The sequence below is a fragment of the Sus scrofa genome, chromosome 1 (assembly GCF_054392235.1).
Source record: "Sus scrofa isolate SSC_HxYL_T2T_F1_AM1 chromosome 1, Sscrofa_HxYL_maternal_Yorkshire_Landrace_v2.0, whole genome shotgun sequence".
NCBI classification, from domain to species: Eukaryota; Metazoa; Chordata; class Mammalia; order Artiodactyla; family Suidae; genus Sus; species Sus scrofa.
The window spans coordinates 233,139,206-233,159,529 of NC_139383.1; the positions used below are offsets into that span (position 1 = coordinate 233,139,206).

Sequence of the window (20,324 nt, forward strand, 5' to 3'; positions counted from 1 at the left end):
GCCAGGGATCAAACCTGCAACCTTATGGTTCCTAGTCAGATTCATTAACCACTGAGCCACGACGGGAACTCCCATCATCTGTTTTAATTTAGTTTCAGGAACTGATGAAAAAGAATCCACAGTACTCTATGGTGGCTCAAGTTAATAATACTGTATTGCATATTTGAAATTTGCTAAGAGAGGAGGTCTAAAAAATGCTCATCACAAGAGAAAAATGCTGTAATGATGTGCGGTGATGGGGTATTAACTTACTGTGATGTTCATTTCACAATATGTACATGTATCAAATCATTATGTTTTATACCTAAAACTAATACAGTGTTAAATATATCAGCTATAGTTCCATAAAATTAAAAAATAAAATATCTCCATAAGTTAAGAAAAATTCCTCTTGAGCCTAACTATAGACAGGATTCACCCACAGTGATGTTCTAGCTCTAAGAACTTGCATGTCTCTCTCTTTGTTTTGGTCATACCCAAGACATACAGAAGTTCCCAGCCCAGGGATTGAACCTGTGCCACAGCAGCATCCCAACCCACTGCAGTGACAATACCAGCTCCTTAGCCCACTGTGCCACAAGGGAACTCTGCATGTCTTTTTTTTTTTTTTTTTTTTTTTTTTTTGTCTTTTAGGCCCTCACCTGTGGCAAATGGAAGTTCCCAGGCTAGGGGTTGAATCAGAGCTGTATCCACCAACCTACACCACACCATAGCACGGTGGGATCCAAGTCGCATCTACGACCTACACCACAACTCACGGCAATGCCGGATCCTTAACCCACTGAGCCAGGCCAGGGATCAGACCTGCGTCTTCACGAATACTAGTCAGATTTCTTTCCTCTGAGCCACAGCAGGAACTCCCTTTTTTTCTTTTTTTTTTTTTTTTTTTTTTTAATGTCTCTTTTTAAGGGAGCTTTGTTCTATGTGGCTGGACCTTTCATCAAAACACTATCACTGACAGGCCAGCCAATAATGGATGTGAATTTGCCCAAAGTTTAGGACAAGACAATTTAAAATGATCCAGATTCAACTCTTAAAAAAGAAAGAAAGAAAGAATCCACATAAACTCAGAGAAAACGGGCATGAGTTCCTGCTCAGCCTTGACTATTCCACTTTCCTGATGAGGGAGGGCTCTTGCATAGGTGTTTTCATTGGTGCCCATGATTTAAAGAAAAATAAGGGATTTCTCTCTCTTTTCTTCTTTTAAGGACTGCACCTGCGGCATATGTAAGTTACTAGGCCAGAGATCGAATCAGATCTACAGCTGCCAGCCTTCACCACAGCCACAGCAATACGGGATCTGAGCCGCATCTGTGATGCACACCCAGCTCATGGCAACACCAGATCCCCCACCCACTGAGCAAAGCCAGGGTTCGAACCCGTATCCTATTGATACTAGTTGGATTCGTTTCCACTGCACCATGACAGGAAATCCCTCATTTTTAAAGAGGCAGCCTTGCTGTTAAAATATAATGTGAAGAAGAGCTGTGGATAATACTTAAAGATATATGTGGGCTGAAACAGGGTTAAGGTATAGCTGGCTGTTACTCTGTGAAGCATTTCCTGGCTCTGAAAAAGTCTGAGTTCTTAGATCTGCCCTGAGAATCAGATAAGTGCCTATCCTCAGGAGGGGAAAGCAGATTCTGTTTATACATTTGCCAGTCATCCTTTTAATCTCTGTCGAATTATCCCCTTATGCTCCTAGGAGCTTTTTATGTCATCTTTTGAAACAGTAAATCACTTTATTAGGTTTTTAAAAGAACACTCATAATGTCATTTCCATAAGCCATTTTGTAAATTAAAGCCGTTTCCTTTCTGTTTAACCTGTTTGCAAGAAGCTATTTTACATTTCTGCTGCAGTTCAGAAAAGCACAGTTAATTCATAATTTAATTTGCAGCCTGATATGTAAAATTAATGCTTTTGACTCGTTTAAATTATTAGAGACACTAAAGCAGCATTTGTTAGTGAGATTCATGAGTGTGTGTGTTTGCCTTTTGTTACCCAGCGCTGGGATCCCGACACAGGCCAGACCTGGTGCCTAGCACCCCGTCGCTGTTTGAAGCCACTTCCTTGGCGACCACAATTTCATCTTCTTCCTTATACGTCAATGAACATTATGCCCATGATAGGACAACGCTTTATTCAAACAGGTAATACTTAGTGTGGTCAGATTACCAATTGGTTGTTACCTGTGTATCTGAATGAGAACAAGTCATCCCTAACAACCAGGATGTGACTGTCACCTGCCCTGTAAGTAAAAGGAAGAGAGAAAAGGCTGGATTATTACTGTGGCAGGAAGTGCACCTGAGGGAAAATGTTGCTGATATTTTCTTTACAGTTAACTATTATATTCTGTAGAAACTATATACTTGCTTCTATGGAAGAAGACAAATCTTGCATCATTTTTATTTTAATAATTTCTTATGAATGTTTTTTTTTTTTAGCAAGCATTCTTGGTTCATATTTACACAAATAACTACAAAGATCTTTGAATATTCTCTTCTCGTATGAGTGACACCTATAGTAAACAGAATAACCCCCAAAGTTGCCTACATCCTAATCCCTGGCACCTATGACTCTCTTACCTTCTAGAGCAAAAGGGGCTTTGCCAGCACGACCGAGTGAAAGATCTGGAGATGGGAAGAGTATCCTGAATGATATACACAGGCCAAGTGTAATCATGGGGTCCTTGTAAGGGGAAGTCAGGAAGGCTAGAGTCAGGCAAGGAGAGGTGATGGCAAAAGCAGAGGTCAGAGAGAGAGGAGAGTTTGAAGACTCTTGGCTTTGAAGGTGGAGGATGGGGCATGAGCCAAGGAGTGCAGGCGGAGTCTAGAAGCCAAAACAGATAAGGAAACAGATTCTCCCTTAGAGCACCCACCAAGGAACCCAGTTCTCCCTGCACCTGGGATCTTGGGACTTCTGACCACCAAAGCTGCAAGATAATAAATTTGTATTGTTTTAAGCCATTTCATTTATGACAATTCATCACCGCAGCAAGAGGAAATTAATACAGTGACTCTTGAACATTTAATGTTAATCTGAATATGGGGTAGGGCACTGAAATTTCTTTGATAGAAAGTTAATTTGTGGAGTTCCTATCATGTCTCAGTGATAACAAATCCAACTGGTATCCATGAGGATGCGAGTTTGATTCCTGACCTCACTCAGTGGCTTAAGGATCCGTCATTGCCATGGCCTGTGATGTAGGCTTGGATCCTACGTTGCTGTGGCTGTGGTGTGGGCCAGCAGCTGCAGCTCAGATTCCACCCCTAGCCTGGGAACTTTCATAGGTACAGCCCTTAAAAAGCAAAAAAAAAAAAGAAAAGAAAAAAGAAAAAAGAAAATTTGTTATTTGACATTTTTCTTGTTTAAACAAAACGTCCTCAAACATCGGTGCTAGTTATAGAGGATGATGCCTTGTCAAAGAGATCACAACACTGTGGGATTAGCTGTTTTTTCTATTTTTATATAAACAGTGTTGTAACTTGCTTCAAGTACAGGACAGGGACTACTGTGTATATGTTCTCAATAATGATCTCTTAAATGTTGAACCAGTTCTTATTGAAATTCAGCTCTTGAGAATGAAGATCAGATTTGTGCAGTTGAAATGCTTTTTATACTCTACATTATTTTCCACATCCAGGCTAGCAATTTGGTTCACTGCCAAAAAGAGGACTCAGTATGGTGGATTCATTTTTAATATATGTGTATTTATAAATTCTAGCAAGTTGTGGTTTTGCAGTTGGAGCTTCTGTAGAAATTCGTTTTTGTTGCTGTTACCTTCTCTCTTGGCTAGATAAAGGTTAGGTACTAGCAGGTGAGACAGCCCAGGAACAAATGACGAGGTGAGCCACAAATCTTGCCTGGGCTTCCATTTAGATAGCTCTGTTATAGGACCAACAAACAAGGCTCCATTGTAAATTATTCAACTCACCTGAACTATAAAAAGTCATTTGGTTCGCTTCCTCAGATGAGAAAAATTTAAAGTGACTTATACCTAACATTAACATGTACCGTGTTCAGATTTATGTAAATGAGGCAAGCAACAGTTTTTCCTGTCTTTATAGTACAGCTGAACCCAGTTCTTTAGCTCGTAAATATAAATAGCAGCTCAAAAGATGGCTGGAAAGTCACATTACATTCTTGGCAAGGTCAAAAACAATTCTCATGTGAAGCCGTGGTGATTTCATACCGCTGTTCTGCTACTGTTCTCATTATCAGGGACGGATAGTTGGGTATGCTATTAAGTTAGTTTCTGAAATTGTCAGCACAAAAATAAAAGAGTTTTGTTTGGTTTTGATGGCAGTATTTGTGGTTAAGTACCCAGTTTCTTGGCCAGAGGTGTTCAATTCTTGAGTGTTTAATAAGATTTCCCCAGGGTCTGGCACTGCCTCCTTCTGACTCCCAATCCTTCCTGGCCAGCTCAGTGTTTCCTCTGTGTGCTCCAGAGCTATGGTATAATTCTTGTTGCTTTTATTTATGTGGATTCTAGGTGTCATGTATATTCAGATGGGGAAAACATCAATATTACCTATGGTATTTTTCCCTTTCTTTTTGCAGTGAATTGTTTGAAATAAATCTTCTGTGGCATTGGATCTCTAAGTTGCAATTTGATATCTTATATTTAGCTCTCTGTCCAGATTCAGTTGCAAGAATAAGAAATCAGAGTTCCCATGATGGTTTAGTGGTTAACAAACCCAACTAGTATCCATGAGGATGCGGGTTTGACCCCTGACCTCGCTCTGTGGGTTTAGGATCTGGCGTTGCCATGAGCTGTGGTGTAGGTCACAGACACTAGGCTGGCAGCTGTGGCTCTGATTTGACCCCTAGCCTGGGAACCTACATATGCTGCAGGTGTGGCCCTAAAAAGACAAAAAGACAAAAAAAAAAAAAAAAAAAAAAGAATAAGAAACCACTCTGTCTTAAGCAGAAAGTGATTTGATACAGGGAATTCACAAAAGTCTGTAAAAAGGCTTGAGAAGTGGGCTCTGGACTGAACATCAGGAAATCACTCTCAGTACACACCACCGAACTGGCCCACCAGCCACCTTGCAGCCTTTGTCACAACCAAGTAGGCATCCTGCCAAAGGAATGCAAGCCAAAGAAAAGCAAGTTGTGAGCCAAGAATGTTTTTCAAAGAAACTGACTTTTTCTTTTGTCTTTTTAGGTGGCATATGGATATCCCCAGGCTAGGGGCCAAATTGGAGGGCACAGCCACAGCAACGGGAGATCCTAGCCATGTCTGTGACCTACACCACAACTCACAGCAATGCCGAATCCTTAACACACTGAGCAAGGTCAGGGATCGAACCTGCATCCTCATGGATCCTAGTTGGGTTTGTTAACTAACCACTGGGCCATGATGGGAACTCTGAAGCTCACATTTCTAAATGGTATATTTTCACTAAGATACCCAGATGCTTTTGAAAAATCATGAGTTCTGGCACCATTTGGCTCCAGTGCTTCTTGGCATTTATCAGCTGGAGGGGAGACCCTGACTAGACCCTCCAAGGACAACACCTTCTGCTTTGTCCACCTCTTCTCTTGCCTGCCTGCTTCTGTGGGCCTTTCTGCTTTTAGCCATGATGTATAAGAGCAGCCAAAGTCATGCCACAGATCTCAATTTAACAACTACCTTAGGGAAATCATAGGAAAAGTTGCAAAAAAAAAAAAAAAAAAAAAAAAAGGCCACAGAGGTGCTGAAGAATCCTGAAGAGGAATAATGGCCTATGATTCCCCAGGAATCAATATGCCTGCTTCCCTACCCACCATGCCCCCTGCTAATTTTTCAATGAGGAAGTCTTTACCAGCAGACTGAACAGAAGTTGCCATCTTTTTAAATTTTTTTTCGTTTTTTTTTCTTTTTAGGGCCACATCTGCAGCATATGGAAGTTCCCAAGCTGGGGGTCGAATAGGAACTGCAGACACTGGCCTACGCCACAGCCACAGCAATGCGGGATCTGAGCCATGTCTGTGACCTATGCCACATCTCACAGCAAGGCTGGATCTGGATATCTATCTATCTTTTCTAGAGCCGCTCCCGCAGCATATGGAGGTTCCCAGGCTAGGGGTCTAATTGGAGCTGTAGCCACCAACCTACACCACAGCTCACAGTAACACTGGATCCTTAACCCACTGAGCAAGGCCAAGGATCGAACCCGAAACCTCATGGTTCCTAGTCAGATTCATTAACCACCAAGCCATGACGGGAACTCCTGGATCTGGATATTTAACGCACTAAGTGAAGTCAGGGATTGAACCCACATCCTCATGGATACTAGTCAGGCTCGTTATTGCTGAGCCACTACGGTAACTTCGAAGTTGTCGTATTTTGTTCCTATCATTTTTTCCTTTAGAGTCCTTCTGGTCCTGTGTGATGTCTCTTGAGGCAATAGATAGACAGTATCCTTAGTCTCATCTGGCCCTAAGGTTTCAAACCTAAAACAGAAAGCCAGGAAAGAAAACTGACATTATAATTCCCATGTTAGGTTGTTCTCTTTCTTAATTCTATGAATCATTTTTCTGTTAAGGCAGAAAAGGTCTGTTTTCCCATTTCCACCTTATATTATACATATCTGCACTTAAATACACTGTAAATACTTCGACTAGCAGTTGTCATTTCTGACAATCTTTTCAGAATCCTTAAGTTTGAAGTGTCAGTTAGTGCCTGGATGTCACCACACCTAAATTACATACTGCCGTTGCACACTGCTTTCTCTTACAATTATTTCCTTTCCTAAAGGATTATTCTTGTGACTTCAAAAGCTCCAATAGCAATTTCTTCTTTTTTTTTTTTTAAGTGTACTCCAAAAATTGACTAGGAAGCAAAGAAAAATCAGTGTCATTTTTTAAAGTGTATATTTAACCTGATTGCTGAAAGTACATACTTTCAAGTTCTACTCTACAGTCCTGTGTTAGAGCAAGCAATTCATAGGAATAAAGAGAAACTTTGGGTGAATGCTTCTAAAGAGTGAGATTTAGATTCTGATTTTTGAATCTTGAGTTTTTCTTTCCTAATAAAAATAGTGTTCTTTTAGGAGTTCTCATCATGGCGCAGTGGTTAACGAATCCGACTAGGAACCATGAGGTTGTGGGTTTGATCCCTGGCCTTGCTCAATGGGTCAAGGAGCCAGTGTTGCCGTGAGCTGTGGTGTAGGTTGCTGATGCGGCTCAGATCCCGAGTTACTGTGGCTCTGGCATAGGCCGGTGACTATGGCTCCGATAAGACCCCTAGCCTGGGAGTCTCCATATGCCGTGGGAGCGGCCCTAGAAAAAGCAAAAAGCCAAAAAAAAAAAGGAATAGTGTTCTTTTAGGGGAGTTCCCATCATGGCTCAGTGGAAACAAATTTGACTAGTATCCATGAGGATGCAGATTTGATCCCCAGCACTGCTCAGTGGGTTAAGGATCTGGCATTACCGTGAGCTGTAATATAGTTCGAAGACATGGCTCTGATCTGGTGTTGCCATGGCTGTGGCATAGGCCAGCAGCTACTGCTCCGATTCCAACCTTAGCCTGGGAACTTCCATGTTCCTTGAATGCAACCCTAAAAAGACCAAAAAAAAAAAAAAAAAAAAAAAAGAATAATGTTCTTTTAAAGGAGGTATAAATTGAGCACTAAGAGAAAGAGGGAGTTCCCGAAGTAGCTCATTGGGTTAAGGATCCCGTGTTGCTGCAAGATGCAGCGTAGATCATAGACGTGACTCGGATCCGATATTGCTGTGGCTGTGGTGTAGGCTGGCAGCCATGGCTCTGATTCAACCCCCTGTGGCTGTGGTACAGGCTGGCAACTGTGGCTCTGATTTGACACCTAGCCTGGCAACTTCCATGTTCCTTGAATGCAGCCCTAAAAAGACCAAAAAAAAAGAAGAGAGAGAGAGAGAGCGAGAGAAAGAAAAATAGAGAGCAGAGTTCCCTGGTGCCTCAACAGGTTAAGAATTCAGCATTGTCACTTATGTACCTCTGGTCACTGCTATAGCAAGGGTTCAGTCCCTGGCCTAGGAACTTCCACATGCCACAGATACAGCCAAAAAAGAAAAAAGTAAAGAAATACAGAGGCAAATGTGTTTTATCTCAAAGTTATAAACAATTGAGAGTTCCCTGGTGGTCTAGTGGTTAGGACTCAAGTGCTTTCCCTACTGTGGTCTGGGTTCATTCCCTGGTGGGGGAACTGAGATCTGACCTCAAGCCACTACGTGCTGCAACCAAAAAAAAAATTGGGTACACACATGCATATTAATTCTTTTCATGATTTCCTCCACCCCTGGTAGCAAAGCTGATGCTCTGATTGTACATTAAGGTTCAAAAGCCCTACTGCATTCCAATTTATTTATCCTCTCCCCATCAAAGACACCTTCACCAGCCTCACCACCCTGTTCAGTCTCATGTTTTGCTGGTGGCTATTTCTAATAGTTGGCTCATCCTGAAGACATTTGGAGTATTATGAGAAGGGCAGATAGGCCAGAGGAAAACCACTGGTCATTTGTACACAGAGGGACAGCTGGCAAAGGCTCCCTAAATGATGAATCCAACATTCTAGATCTCAGAGCCTGGTGTGGTGGTTCCAGCCACAGTTCTGTGCCCCTTTCTTCCTGCCAGTTAAGTCCAGTAACCCTAGGAGAGGGTGGAACAGTTGTCTCTCGCCACCTGTTCCTCCCCACAAATTGCTTACCATTCAAATTTAAAGACATACAAATAGAGCCATCCCAAATGTTAGAGACCCATTATCTTACAGATGTGTCTGAAAGGCAAGGAAAGAGAAATGCAGAGACATGTATTATGTGACACATTCAAGGTCATGTAGCCTGCAAATAGGGTCTAAACTGGAACACAGGTCTGAGGTCCAAGCCTCATGTTCTTTCTACTGTGCCTTTCATTATGGCCTCCAAAGACTTCTTATCCTTAATGTGTCTATTATGCACAGATTAATTAGTTGATTGTTTTTCCTAATATGAATTCTGGCTCTGTGTTTGAACCATTTTGTGCTGCTTAATAACTAAAGTATTTCCAGTAGGCAAAGTACTGGGCTTATGTTAGCATCTACCTATGATGTTTAATATAGAAGTCATTTGGCTAAGTTTGTTTATTTTTAAAAAATGATAGCTATGGGAACTTTTTATCGTAGTACTAGTTGTACTTCAACCATCAGTAATAATCCAATAATTACTACAATAATAGCTAATTATTTATTGGACCTTGTTGAGAGTCTGTATTAAGTTCATTTCTTTTTTTTTTTTTTTTTTTTGGCTTTTTAGGGCCACATCTGAGCTATATGGAAGTTCCCAGGCTAGGGGTCAAGTCGGAGCTACAGCTGCTGACCTGTGCCACAGCCACAGCAACTCAGTATCCGAGCCACATCTGCAACCTACACCACAACTCACAGCAATGCCAGATCTCTGACCCACTGAGTGAGGCCAGGGATCAAACCCACATCTCATGAATACTAGTGGGATTCATTTCCACTGCCCCCAATAAGAACTCCCATGTTAAGTTCTTAACATGGTTCAAGCCACTTAATTCTCACAGCAAACCTACAAGGTCATTATACTTATTATCTTCGGTTTACAGATGAGGGATGCAACATTAGCTGACTTTCCTGAGGTCAGATGGCTAAAAAATAGAGCCATGATTTCCACCCACAGCTCTAATAATTAATATAAGACAGAGCCTCAGCTATTCAATAGCTGCCCTCGTCCATATTGTCACGTCTCAGACAAGATGACTTTTGGATGATGCTTTTAATGGAAATTCAGTAACATCTGCACAAGTTCTGTTCTCTGTTTTGCCTTTTCTGTTTTCCATGTGATTTTGAGCGAAGATTTTCACTTTCAAAGATATTAGAGTCTTAGTGTTCAAATGCTAAAAATGACATATAAATTTAAATTCCAAAAAAACCCTAAAATAGCTATTTCCTTACATTTTTATTTCCAGCTTTCCAGATTGACTCCAAATTGTTATATGATCATTGAAAAGAGACTTTTTTTTAATTGAAGCATAGTTGATTTATAATACTATGTTAGTTTCAGGTATACTACATAGTGATTCAATATTTTTATAGGTTATACTCTGTTTAAAGTTATGATAAAATATTGGCTAGATTCCTTTTGCTATACAACATATCCTTTCCTTGCTGCTTATTTATTTTATACATGGTAGTTTGTATGTATTAATTCCCTACCCCTATCTTACCCCTCCCTCTCTCCTCACTGGTAACCACTAATTTATCTCCCTGTGTTTGTTTCTGGTTTTATTATATTCATTCATTTATTTTTTAGATTTCACATATAAATGATATCATATAGTATTTATCTTGCTCTGACACATTTCACTATTCATAGTACCCCTAGTTCCATCCACAGTGTTGCAAATGGCAGAATTTCACTGAGAAGAGACTTGTGTTAGGTATGTTTCTGCTTGATTTAGAAAATCCCAGGAGTTCCCTTCATGGCTCAGGGGTTAGCAAATCCCAGTAGGATCCATCAGGATGCAGGTTCAATACCTGGCCTCGCTCAGTGGGTTAAGAATCAAGCATTACCGTAAGCTGTGGTGTAGGTTGCAGCTGCAGCTCAGATCCCATGTTGCTGTGGTGTGGGCCAGCAGCTCTAGCTCCGATTCCACCCCTGGCCTGGGAACTTCCACATACTGTGGGTGCAGCCCTAAAATGCAAAAAAAAAAAAAAAAAAAAAAAAAATCCCATATACTCTGCTGACATAGTAAGGTTAGAAGGAACCTTTATTACTTACAAGAAAAAGGGAAAAAAAAGTTGGTTGCAAAAACTTATTGGTAGTTCCAATTCTCTAACCATAATAACCTCCAGAGAGGGACAGCATGTGCCTGCAGTATCTCTGCAAACAGATACCTACCTACTGTACCTCAGTGCCAATCTCGGGCTTTACCAGTCCCATGGAAGGTCTCTGCAGCCCTCCTGTCAATGCCAAATATCGAATCTGGCTTCTCCTGACTCTCTATGCTTTTATACTTCTTAATCTGACTACACCTACCTTGCAGACAGACCATTTTACCACCACCACTGCCACCAGCAACCCCAGGCTGGTTTCACTTTCACTTTCATCATTATAAATCATCAGTTAGGACATCAGCCCTCCAATTGCCACTTCTAACTATTGAACACTGGGCGAGTCACCTTACCTTTGTATGCCTTGGTTCCTCATTTGTAAAATGTGGATTATGATACTACTGCCCCAAAGCATTGTAATAAAGATTCAATGAAATGAGAATTGGAAAGCACTTATAATACCTCTTGGCACCTAGTAAGAAGCCTCCAAATAATTGTTAAAATAACCAAGTGATTCCAGACCCTAACACCTTGCAGCTTCCCTGTTAAGTTCCACTGTAAGGGGCAAGATGTAGTTGTTTTTGGCAAAAAGCCCTTTGAGACTACTTTATTAGTCAGAGTCCTGTCAAGGAAACAGAAAACACACTTGGAATTTCAAAGAGAATTTAGGAAAGAGAATTGGTTCCAGAGCATGGAAAGCTGGAAAAGTGAAAGGGGAAAGTTGTAGAAACACAGGAAAATAACTTCAGGAAGCACCTCCTAGCATGATCCCAGCCATGTTATCAGAACCGAAACTCTTGAGGGATGGCCCCACCTGAGGACTGGATGTCCTCTTCGGAGCAGGGACAGTGGAGTAAGATGTCGTCTAAAGAGCTGGCATTGGAGTTCCCATTGTGGCTCAGCAGTAACAAACCCAACCAGTAACCATGAGGATGCAGGTTCGATCCCTGGCCTTGCTCAGTGGGTTAAGGATCCAGCCTTGCCATGAGCTGTGGTGTAGGTCACAGACATGGCTCAGATCCTGTGTTGCTGTGGCTGTGGTGTAGGCTGGCAGTTGCAGCTCCTCTTCGACTGCTAGCCTGGGAACTTCCATATGCCCCACATGCAGCAGTGCACCACCACCACCCCCCAAAAAAAGAACAACAACAACAAAAAGAGCTAGGATAGTGGCAGGGACTCAGCTGGCTCCAGATATATCACCCAAAGAAGGGAGAAAGAAAAATGAGAAAGAAGGAAGCCAAAGTCTTCTCTCCTCCTCCCGCCCACTCTCCTGCCCATGTCCACAACTGCAGAACCTAGCCAAGGAGCCTGAGGAATGTGGTTTGCCCAACATTGCAAAAAAGAATTCAAACAGGATAGAAATAACAGCCACAGCACCCAGAGAAAAAACTAGATAGATGTAAAATCTTTCATAAGAAAGAATTACAAAGATCAAAGCTTTGCAAAGGTAGAGTGTGTGTGCAAGAACAAGAATCAGTTTAGACCCTTATAAGAGGACTCATAGAGCCAATTTATTACCATGCCAAGGCAATAATAGAATGTAAAGTAGCTGTAATCTTTTTTTTTTTTTCTAATGGTTTGTGCAGTACTCCAGTATTTACCAACAATAATGCTTTCCCTGGGCTAGAGTAGATGCTGGCTATAGATACTCAGAGAAGGAGTTCCCATTGTGGTTGAGCAGGTCAAGAACCTGCCATGGTGTCCATGAGGATATGGGTTGGATCCCTGGCTTGACTCAGTGGGTTAAGGATCCAGTGTTGCCATAAACTGTGGTATAGGTCACAGGTGTGGCTCAGATCCAGCATTGCTGTGGCTGTGCCATAGGCTGGCAGCTGCAGCTCCCATTTAACCCCTAGCCTGGGAACTTCCTATGCCATGGGTGTGGTCCTAAAAAGAAAGAAAAGAAAAAACCTCATAGAATTGTCTTAGCTAATTCCAAGCACCTGGGGTAGATAAGATTCCTCAGCTCAAGAATTCCACAAAGAAGTTTGTAATCTTGGGGGATCCAGGTGATAGAACAGCCCATGTAGTCTGGAGGCAAGATAGCCATCACCCATGTCCTAATGAGACACTGTATTGGAGTGCCCCAGCCCACCCTATCTCAACCACTGACTAGAACTCAGTTTGAGCAAACACGCATTTGGAAGGTGGAGGGATGCCATGTCACTGCCGTCCTCCTTATAGTGAAGAGAAGGGTTTAGTCTCCAGTGTAGGAAACTAGGTCGCCAAACAAATGATGATACATGTTTGGAAAGAATAACCCTCCTCACAACCCTGAAGCAGGAGCCTGCTTTGTTATACCCAGCCTTCGAAGAGAAGAATATCTCATATTAGAAATGAGGACCATGTTAGGCATGCTGGCATTATAGACAAACCTAAGAGTCGTGCCCCATCTTTTCTCCGGTTGTGACTGGAGCACCTGCAGAGGAAATTGGAGCCTGATAGCAGCTTAGTCATATGCCTGTTAGTTTAGCTGCCCCTCCCCAAACCCAGCCAAAATACCCAGATTTACATCATATAGTCTACACCTGGATTTTACTAGATGCCTCTCTCTCCTTTTTTTTTTTTTTGACAAATTATAGAATTATTTCTGAAGTGATTAACTTTTCAAATGATTCCCTCATATGTTTCAGCCAGGCAGGAAATTGAAGTGAATTTTTCAGATACCTGACATTTATGAAGAATAATTTAGGATTCAACATTAATTCAAAGAATGCTCACAGGATTTGATGAATTGGGGAATGGTAATATTTCTAGGTGCTTTTTGTGCATTATTAAGATATTTTTCATGGATGCAATTGATGGGTAAGCCATATGGGGCAAAAAAAGATGAACAAATGTTGCCCAGCCCTTGGATATCCTAACTGATCAAAAATAACCTCTTTTATCCATTTTTGCCTCATAGTTCTGGAACCAGAAAGCTGTATCTCTCTTTCCCTTGACTTCAACCACTAATGCAGCATCTCTGGAAGAATGGTTTGCTGGTGGTGCATATACCTCTGCAGGCCCTCCCCAATCCTCTTTCCTCCATGGAACCTCTAGAGAAATGCTTCTCAGAGTGTGATCTGTTCCTCCATGTAGGTTTTAGCCCTTTGCTCAAGGAAACCTTAGGCATGCTGCTAGAGGTTTTTTCAAAAAAAAAAAAATTCTTTGGGAATGCTCCTCTCTTTGTCTCCTTTCTGAGGAGTGAAACCATTTCTTTGCCTCATGGTTCAGATGAAACACAGATAGGCTCGTTCAAGGAATTAAGAGGACATAACATGGAATGTCCTAAACACAAAACCATAGCGAAGTGGATGGGTTTTCAAGATTATAGTGAGGAAACAGGACCTCAGTGCCTTCCTTGTATTTCAGACCTACCTGGACATATCTTAACCAAAGGTTCCCTTGCCTTAAAGGAAGTTAGCAACACCTCTGGAGAGACTCCAGCCTACCCTAAACCTACTTTACAGCTCAGTCTCTGTGACCTGAGGCCAAAGTACATTTTTGCTCAGCAGCCATTCTTGATTTCTTTGAGTCTGCAGAGATCCTTGATTCAGTGGGCAATCAAAGCCATCTCTTTAAGATTTCATGGCTTTTATGACACTGCGTTAGAGGTCAGTTTGGTCCTTCTTCGCCCCTAGAAGCCACCCTCTTAATCCTGACCATTTCTCTCTGTTTGATTTGAGAGCACCACACTCCAGTTCCACCTTTTGGTTAAGCTGGTCTTATGCAAGTTGGCATGCCCTAGACAGCTCTTGCCCAAGTTGCCCCACAGAGGGCCTTGCCATAGGCTTGTCCACATCACTTCAATTGCCATGGCTTCTCTTTGGTGCACCCCCTGCATTCCCATTTGCCTTCTGAGCTGTGCCCTCTCCTGACATCACATACAAAGTAGTGGTGACTGCCAGGGCCTGAGATGGTGATGGGTGAACTCCTTCCAGACTCTCCCAGCTCCCGCCATTCTTCCTCCACCCAGGGACCCTTTGTTGCCAGGCTCCGCCAGGATCCCAAGTTTGATGTTACTTCTGTGATATACCTCAAATATAAACAAAGTAACCAACATCATTTCTTGCAAGACTCAAAGGAAATAGATCCCCACCATCCTCTGTTTAATCTTTTGTTAACTGTAGAATTATCTCTACAGTAAGCAGCTTTATTTCCCTGCAATTTAGAATGACTTTTTGATCTCTGGAGGCAGAGGACTTTCATTGTGCAAGTCCTGCTACTGAGGGCTCATTACTGAGGGCTCATTAATTTCAAAGAAATTGACAGATCCCCCCCAAACCCTCCCCACAGGCAGACTAAACACATGTACACAACAGCCTTTTCTTGCAGCTCAAGATAGTCTGGGTATCAGGAGACTACACAGCAGCCTTTTCTTGCAGCTCAAGATAGTCTGGGTATGAGGAGACTTAGATAAGGGTAATGAGAGAATCCAGAAGCATGATAAAATCTCAAATCAGAGTAATGTTAATCCAAAATGTAATCATTTAATAACCTACTTTCAAAGATAAAGTAATAAAAATGAAATATATAATGATATAAATGAGCTCATTACTTTTCTGGCCAGCCATATGAAAAATTAGTGTTTAGTTGCCAAGGGGAAGGGGGTTAGGGAAGGGATGGAGTGGGAGGTTGGGTTTAGCAGATGTAAGCTATTATACATGGAGGGATGAACCACAAGATCCTACTGTATAGCACAGAGAACTACATTTAATGTCCTATGATAAGCTATCATGGAAAAGAATATTTTTAAAAGAGCGTATATATGAATCACTTTGCTATACAGCAGAAATTAACACAACATTGTAAATCAACTATACTTCAGTTTTTAAAAAATAGTGCTTAGAAGTTCAGCAAAGGATTTGGCTAAAATGAAAATGTCAAACTGATGGCTACATGGAGAAAATATGTGTTTTTATGTCTTTTCTTTTGTTGTTTCTCATCACATTGGAAGAATATTTCTGAGTTTAAGCATTTTATCTGGGAATAGGTGTTTAATCTTTTTAAGTGTATCTGGGTGTATCCTACTAATTCTTCTTGGCCATTTCTTTGTCATCACTGAGTTGTGACAGGAGAGAAAACAGGCATGCCAAGGTTAATTTATGAATTTCCCTGCCCACCATCCTGGTACTTTTCCAATCCTAGTAGCAAAATTTGCCCTAAAAGAATCATGGAGGTTTGGAAATAGAAGGGTCCTTTTGACATCATGTCATCCAGGTCTTTTGTTTTTTACTTTTTTATTTTTTATATTAAAATTCTGTGCACTGAGTTTACCAGAGTTCTATAAAATTTATTAGGAAAAAAAGGCAGGTCTTGGTTTACCTTCTCCTATACTTTTCTGTCCCCAAATGCCACCACTTCCACTCTTTTAGCTGATTCATTTGGTAGTTAATTCCATATCTCTAAATAGCATGCTTATATTGCTGTTTCCTGACCTTTCCGATTTAGACATTAGTTAATAACTTCTCACTATAGAAGATGAAGATTTAACTATCTTTTCCCCACTCCACACCCACCCCATATATGCATCCTTCCCACTCAGCCCCACCCACCCTCCCAGAGTAGTTACATCATGCTTGTGCTTAGATCTACATCTAGGATTTTATTATTATAGGTGTATAAATATTATGTTTGGGTTTCCTTTTCTGTATAATTGTTTTCTCTGTAGTAAATAATCATCTTGTTCTTTTGTTTTCTTAGCTTTCTGTGTGTTTGTACTTAATGGAAACCTAAACTCTCCACCAGTTGCCTTAATTGCTTCCCCAACTATTTAGACACATCATGTTCTGTTAGTTTCATTGTCTTATATAAGTTTTCTGCAAAGCCTTCTGCTCCTGTCTGCAACAGTTGTCCTCTAGGGCTGAAGCATGTGTGTTATCTTGATGTTTCCCTTCTCAAGCATCCTGGAATCCTAATCACATTTTTCTGTTTTGGTTCCCCATTTATCCTATCCTGTATCTGCCTGTTTTTTGTTTGTTCGTTTGTTTGTTTTGGCTTACTCCTTCATTTTGGTGGAGCATGTCCTCCAGTATCTTCCTGAGGATTCATGGGAGGCAAAATAGTCAAGGCCTTGCATGTCCAATCAAATCTTTTTTTTAGAAAATATTTTTATTATAGTTGATTTACAATATTCTGTCAATTTCTGCTGTACAGCAAAATGACCCAGTTATTCATATATATACACATTCTTTTTCTCACATTATCCTCCATCATGTTCCAGTACAAGTGACTAGATATAGTTCTCTATGCTATACAGCAGGATCTCATTGCTTATCCATTCCAAAGGCAATAGTTTGCATCTGCTAAGCCCATAATCCCAGTGTGTCTCACTCCCTCCCTCTCCCCCTTAGCAACCACTTGTCTGTTCTCCATGTCCATGAGTTTGTTTCTTTTCTGTAGATAAGTTCATTTGTGCCATTTAGATTCCAGATATAAGTGATATCATACAGTATTTGTCTTTCTCTTTCTGATGTACTTCACTTAGTATGATAATCTCTAATTGCATCCATGTTGCTGCAGATGCCATTATTTTCTTCTTTCTTATGGCTGAGTAGTATTCCTTTGTGTATATGTACCACATCTTCTTGTCATTGGATATTTAGATTGTTTCCATGCCTTGGGCTATTATGACTAGTTCTTCAGTGAACATAGGGGTGCGTATGTCTTTTCAGTGAAAGTTTTTTTCAGATATGAGTCCAGAAGTGAGATTGCTGGATCATGTGGTAGTTCTATATTTAGTTTTCTGAGGTACCTCCATACTGTTTTCTATAGTGGTTTTACCAGTTTACATTCCCACCAACAGTGTAGGAGGGTTCCCTTTTCTCCACACCCTCTCCAGCATTTGTTATTTGTAGACTTACTAATGATGGCTGTTCTGACCATTGTGAGCTGGTACCTCCAATCAAGTCTTTATTCTAACTCTAACACTTGATTGATAGGTTAGCTGACATAGAACTCTACACAGTAAATCTTTTTTGTTATTGTTTTTAATTTGGAAAGCTTTGCTCCATTATTTTCCAGTTTCCAGTCACTATTGAGAAATGTAGTGCTATTCTGATTCCTGATCTTCTGTGTATGGCCAGTATTTTTTTTCCAGAGCTAATAATCTCTTCAGTTTCCCCCTAGTGTCTCAGTGGTTCATGACGGTAGGCTTTGGTGCAGGTCTCTTTTCTACCATTGTGTTGAACAGTCAGAGGGCTTTTCTGATCTGCAAAGGCATGCTTTCGAGTTTGGGGAAATTTTCATAACTATTTTTTTAATTCCCTCCCTCTGTTTTCTTTCTTATTTCTGCAACTCCTTTTATGCATATAGAACCTTCTAGGTTTATCCTCCAGTTTATCTTTCTCTGTTCATTTCCATCTATTGTTCTTTCTATTTTACTTTCTGAGAGAGCCTCTCTAATTTATCTCCTAATCCTTCCATGGAGATTTTCATGTCTGTTGCCATATTGCATAAAAATTCTTTTTTGTTCTTTCTTAGCAATCTTACCTTATTGCACAGTTGAAAGTTCTTCTATTTTCTCTCTGAAGATAGCAGGATTTTGTTTTTTGGTTTGCTCTGTTTTTTGTCTCTTCTCACCTTTTGGTTTCAATTTTCATGTGGTTTGCCTTTTTCTGTTTGTTTTGATCAGCATTTTTTTCATATTGAAAGTTTTCCTTCAATTTCTAGAGATCCTTATTTGTTGCTCAACCACGTTTTTGATTGGGAAACTAAAAATCTGACTAGAAGCTTAAGCATTTGAATTAATCAGGTTTCACTAAAGGGTATCCAGCTGGACTCTTTGATGGTAGAACCAAGTTTGGTGTCTCCCTGTCTTGCTGTGACCTGAACAACTTCCCTATAGAAGATGCTTCCAGTTTCTTGCTTGAAAAGGAAAGGTCTCGATGTCAGCCTTTTGGAACCACCTGTGGTAGGGAAGAGGGCTTTGTGTCTCCGCATCGAATAGACACACTTCACCTCATCACTGTCTTTTCCCTCAACTGCCTATGGTATCTCTGGGTCCAGATGTCCTCTGTCCTGTATCCTCATCAGAGTAGGGGGGAAAGCCTTCCCGTCTTCTGCAGAAATAAGCTGGAGTATTTGTCCGGCTGTGTCTCTCTGCTTTCCACAGTGGCAGCTTAGGGCTCAGCTCTCTTGGGTTTGCAATCAGTTAGTACCTGTCTCTAGACCTTCTAGGCTCCAGAATGTTTTCTCTGTTACTCTCTCCCCATCTTCGGCCCTTTTTATAAGTTTATGTCTTTTTTAACTCTTTATTGTTGTCTTAGAGGGGTTCAAGGTAACAGTATAATTAGCTGGGATGTGTCCCATCAGCCTCTTCTTCTTTGTCTAGAAATTGAGAGGCCCAGAGAGGTGCTGAGTAAGAATTCTGAGGTTGCAGCATGACCTAACAGTACAACTGGTACTAGGACTTACCCTTCCTCCCACTTGTTCCGAGCAGCCTCACTCCAAATAGACACAGTCATCAACAGTGGATTCCTCTATGATGAGTACATGCCTGGTTGGGTATGAATGAGTTCAAAAGTCTATTCTTCAGGAGTTCCCATTGTGGCTCAGCAGTAACCAACCTGACTAGTGTTCATGAGGATGCAGGTTCAATCCCTGGCCTCACTCAGAGGGTTGCGGATCCAGCATTGCCATGAGCTGTGGTGTGGTCGCAGATGTGGCTTGGATCTCATGTTGCTGTGGCTGTGGCGTAGGCCAGTGGCTACAGCTCTGATTCAACCCCTAGCCTGGGAACCTCCATATGCCACAGGTGCAGCCCTAAAAAGAAAGAAAAACAAAAGGTCTATTGTGCAATAAGCCCTTTGTATTTTTGCTTTGATTGGTAGCCCATAAGAAGACTGCAAATCAGGAAGCAGCCCCCACGCTGTGACTTTCTCTGTGTCTTTCACTCTAGGACTAAAGCATGAATCCTTGGGCTTAGCCTGCTCCTGAGCTAGACATCCTGTCTGATACCTAAGATCTGATTCAGGAGTTCCCTGGTGACCTAGCAATTCAGAATTTGGTGTTGTCACTGCTGTGGTGGAGGTTCAATCCCTGGGCCTGGAATTTCTGCATGCCTTGGGCACAGCCATATGTATATATATAATTAAGACATGATGCAGTTCGTTTACTTTCTTAGATTTCCCTCAACCCTCAGCAAATAGACTTGGAATGGACCTTCCCTACGGGCCTACCCAACAGATCAAAGTTCTAAAAATGGACATTGTCTCATCTCAGCATCTCAGGCTGGGATCCTTACCACATAATTAATATAGATCCTGTACATTCTCACATACTTTAACTTAATATCTGTAGACATTTGGGGAGGACCTTCTAGTCACCGGACATTATATAAGATGCTAGAGAGGATTAAAAACTGGAAAATCTTCGTTCTTCAACTGTAATATTTGCATAAATAGATACAATGGAAGGCAAGCGGTATTCAGTTCAATGAAGAATCTATGCAAAGTGAATTAGGAGAAAAGAGTTAGGAAAGATGACTTGCCCAGAGCAGACTGTGATGTCCGCAGCAAAGGAAGAGTGCTAAGGAGCAAAAAGCCCCA

At 41.3% G+C, this 20,324-nt stretch overlaps 1 protein-coding gene across 3 annotated transcripts in view; it reads left to right on the forward strand.

Annotated features, from left to right (window-relative positions):
• Positions 1-20,324, forward strand: part of PIP5K1B (phosphatidylinositol-4-phosphate 5-kinase type 1 beta) — a 340,526-nt gene that overhangs the window by 256,017 nt on the left and 64,185 nt on the right. For all 3 annotated transcript variants that reach the window (XM_021064629.2, XM_021064626.2, XM_084987622.1), the window contains one exon: positions 2,007-2,151. In XM_021064629.2, the coding sequence (XP_020920288.1) occupies positions 2,007-2,151 (145 nt within the window). The remainder of the gene's footprint in view (positions 1-2,006; positions 2,152-20,324) is intronic.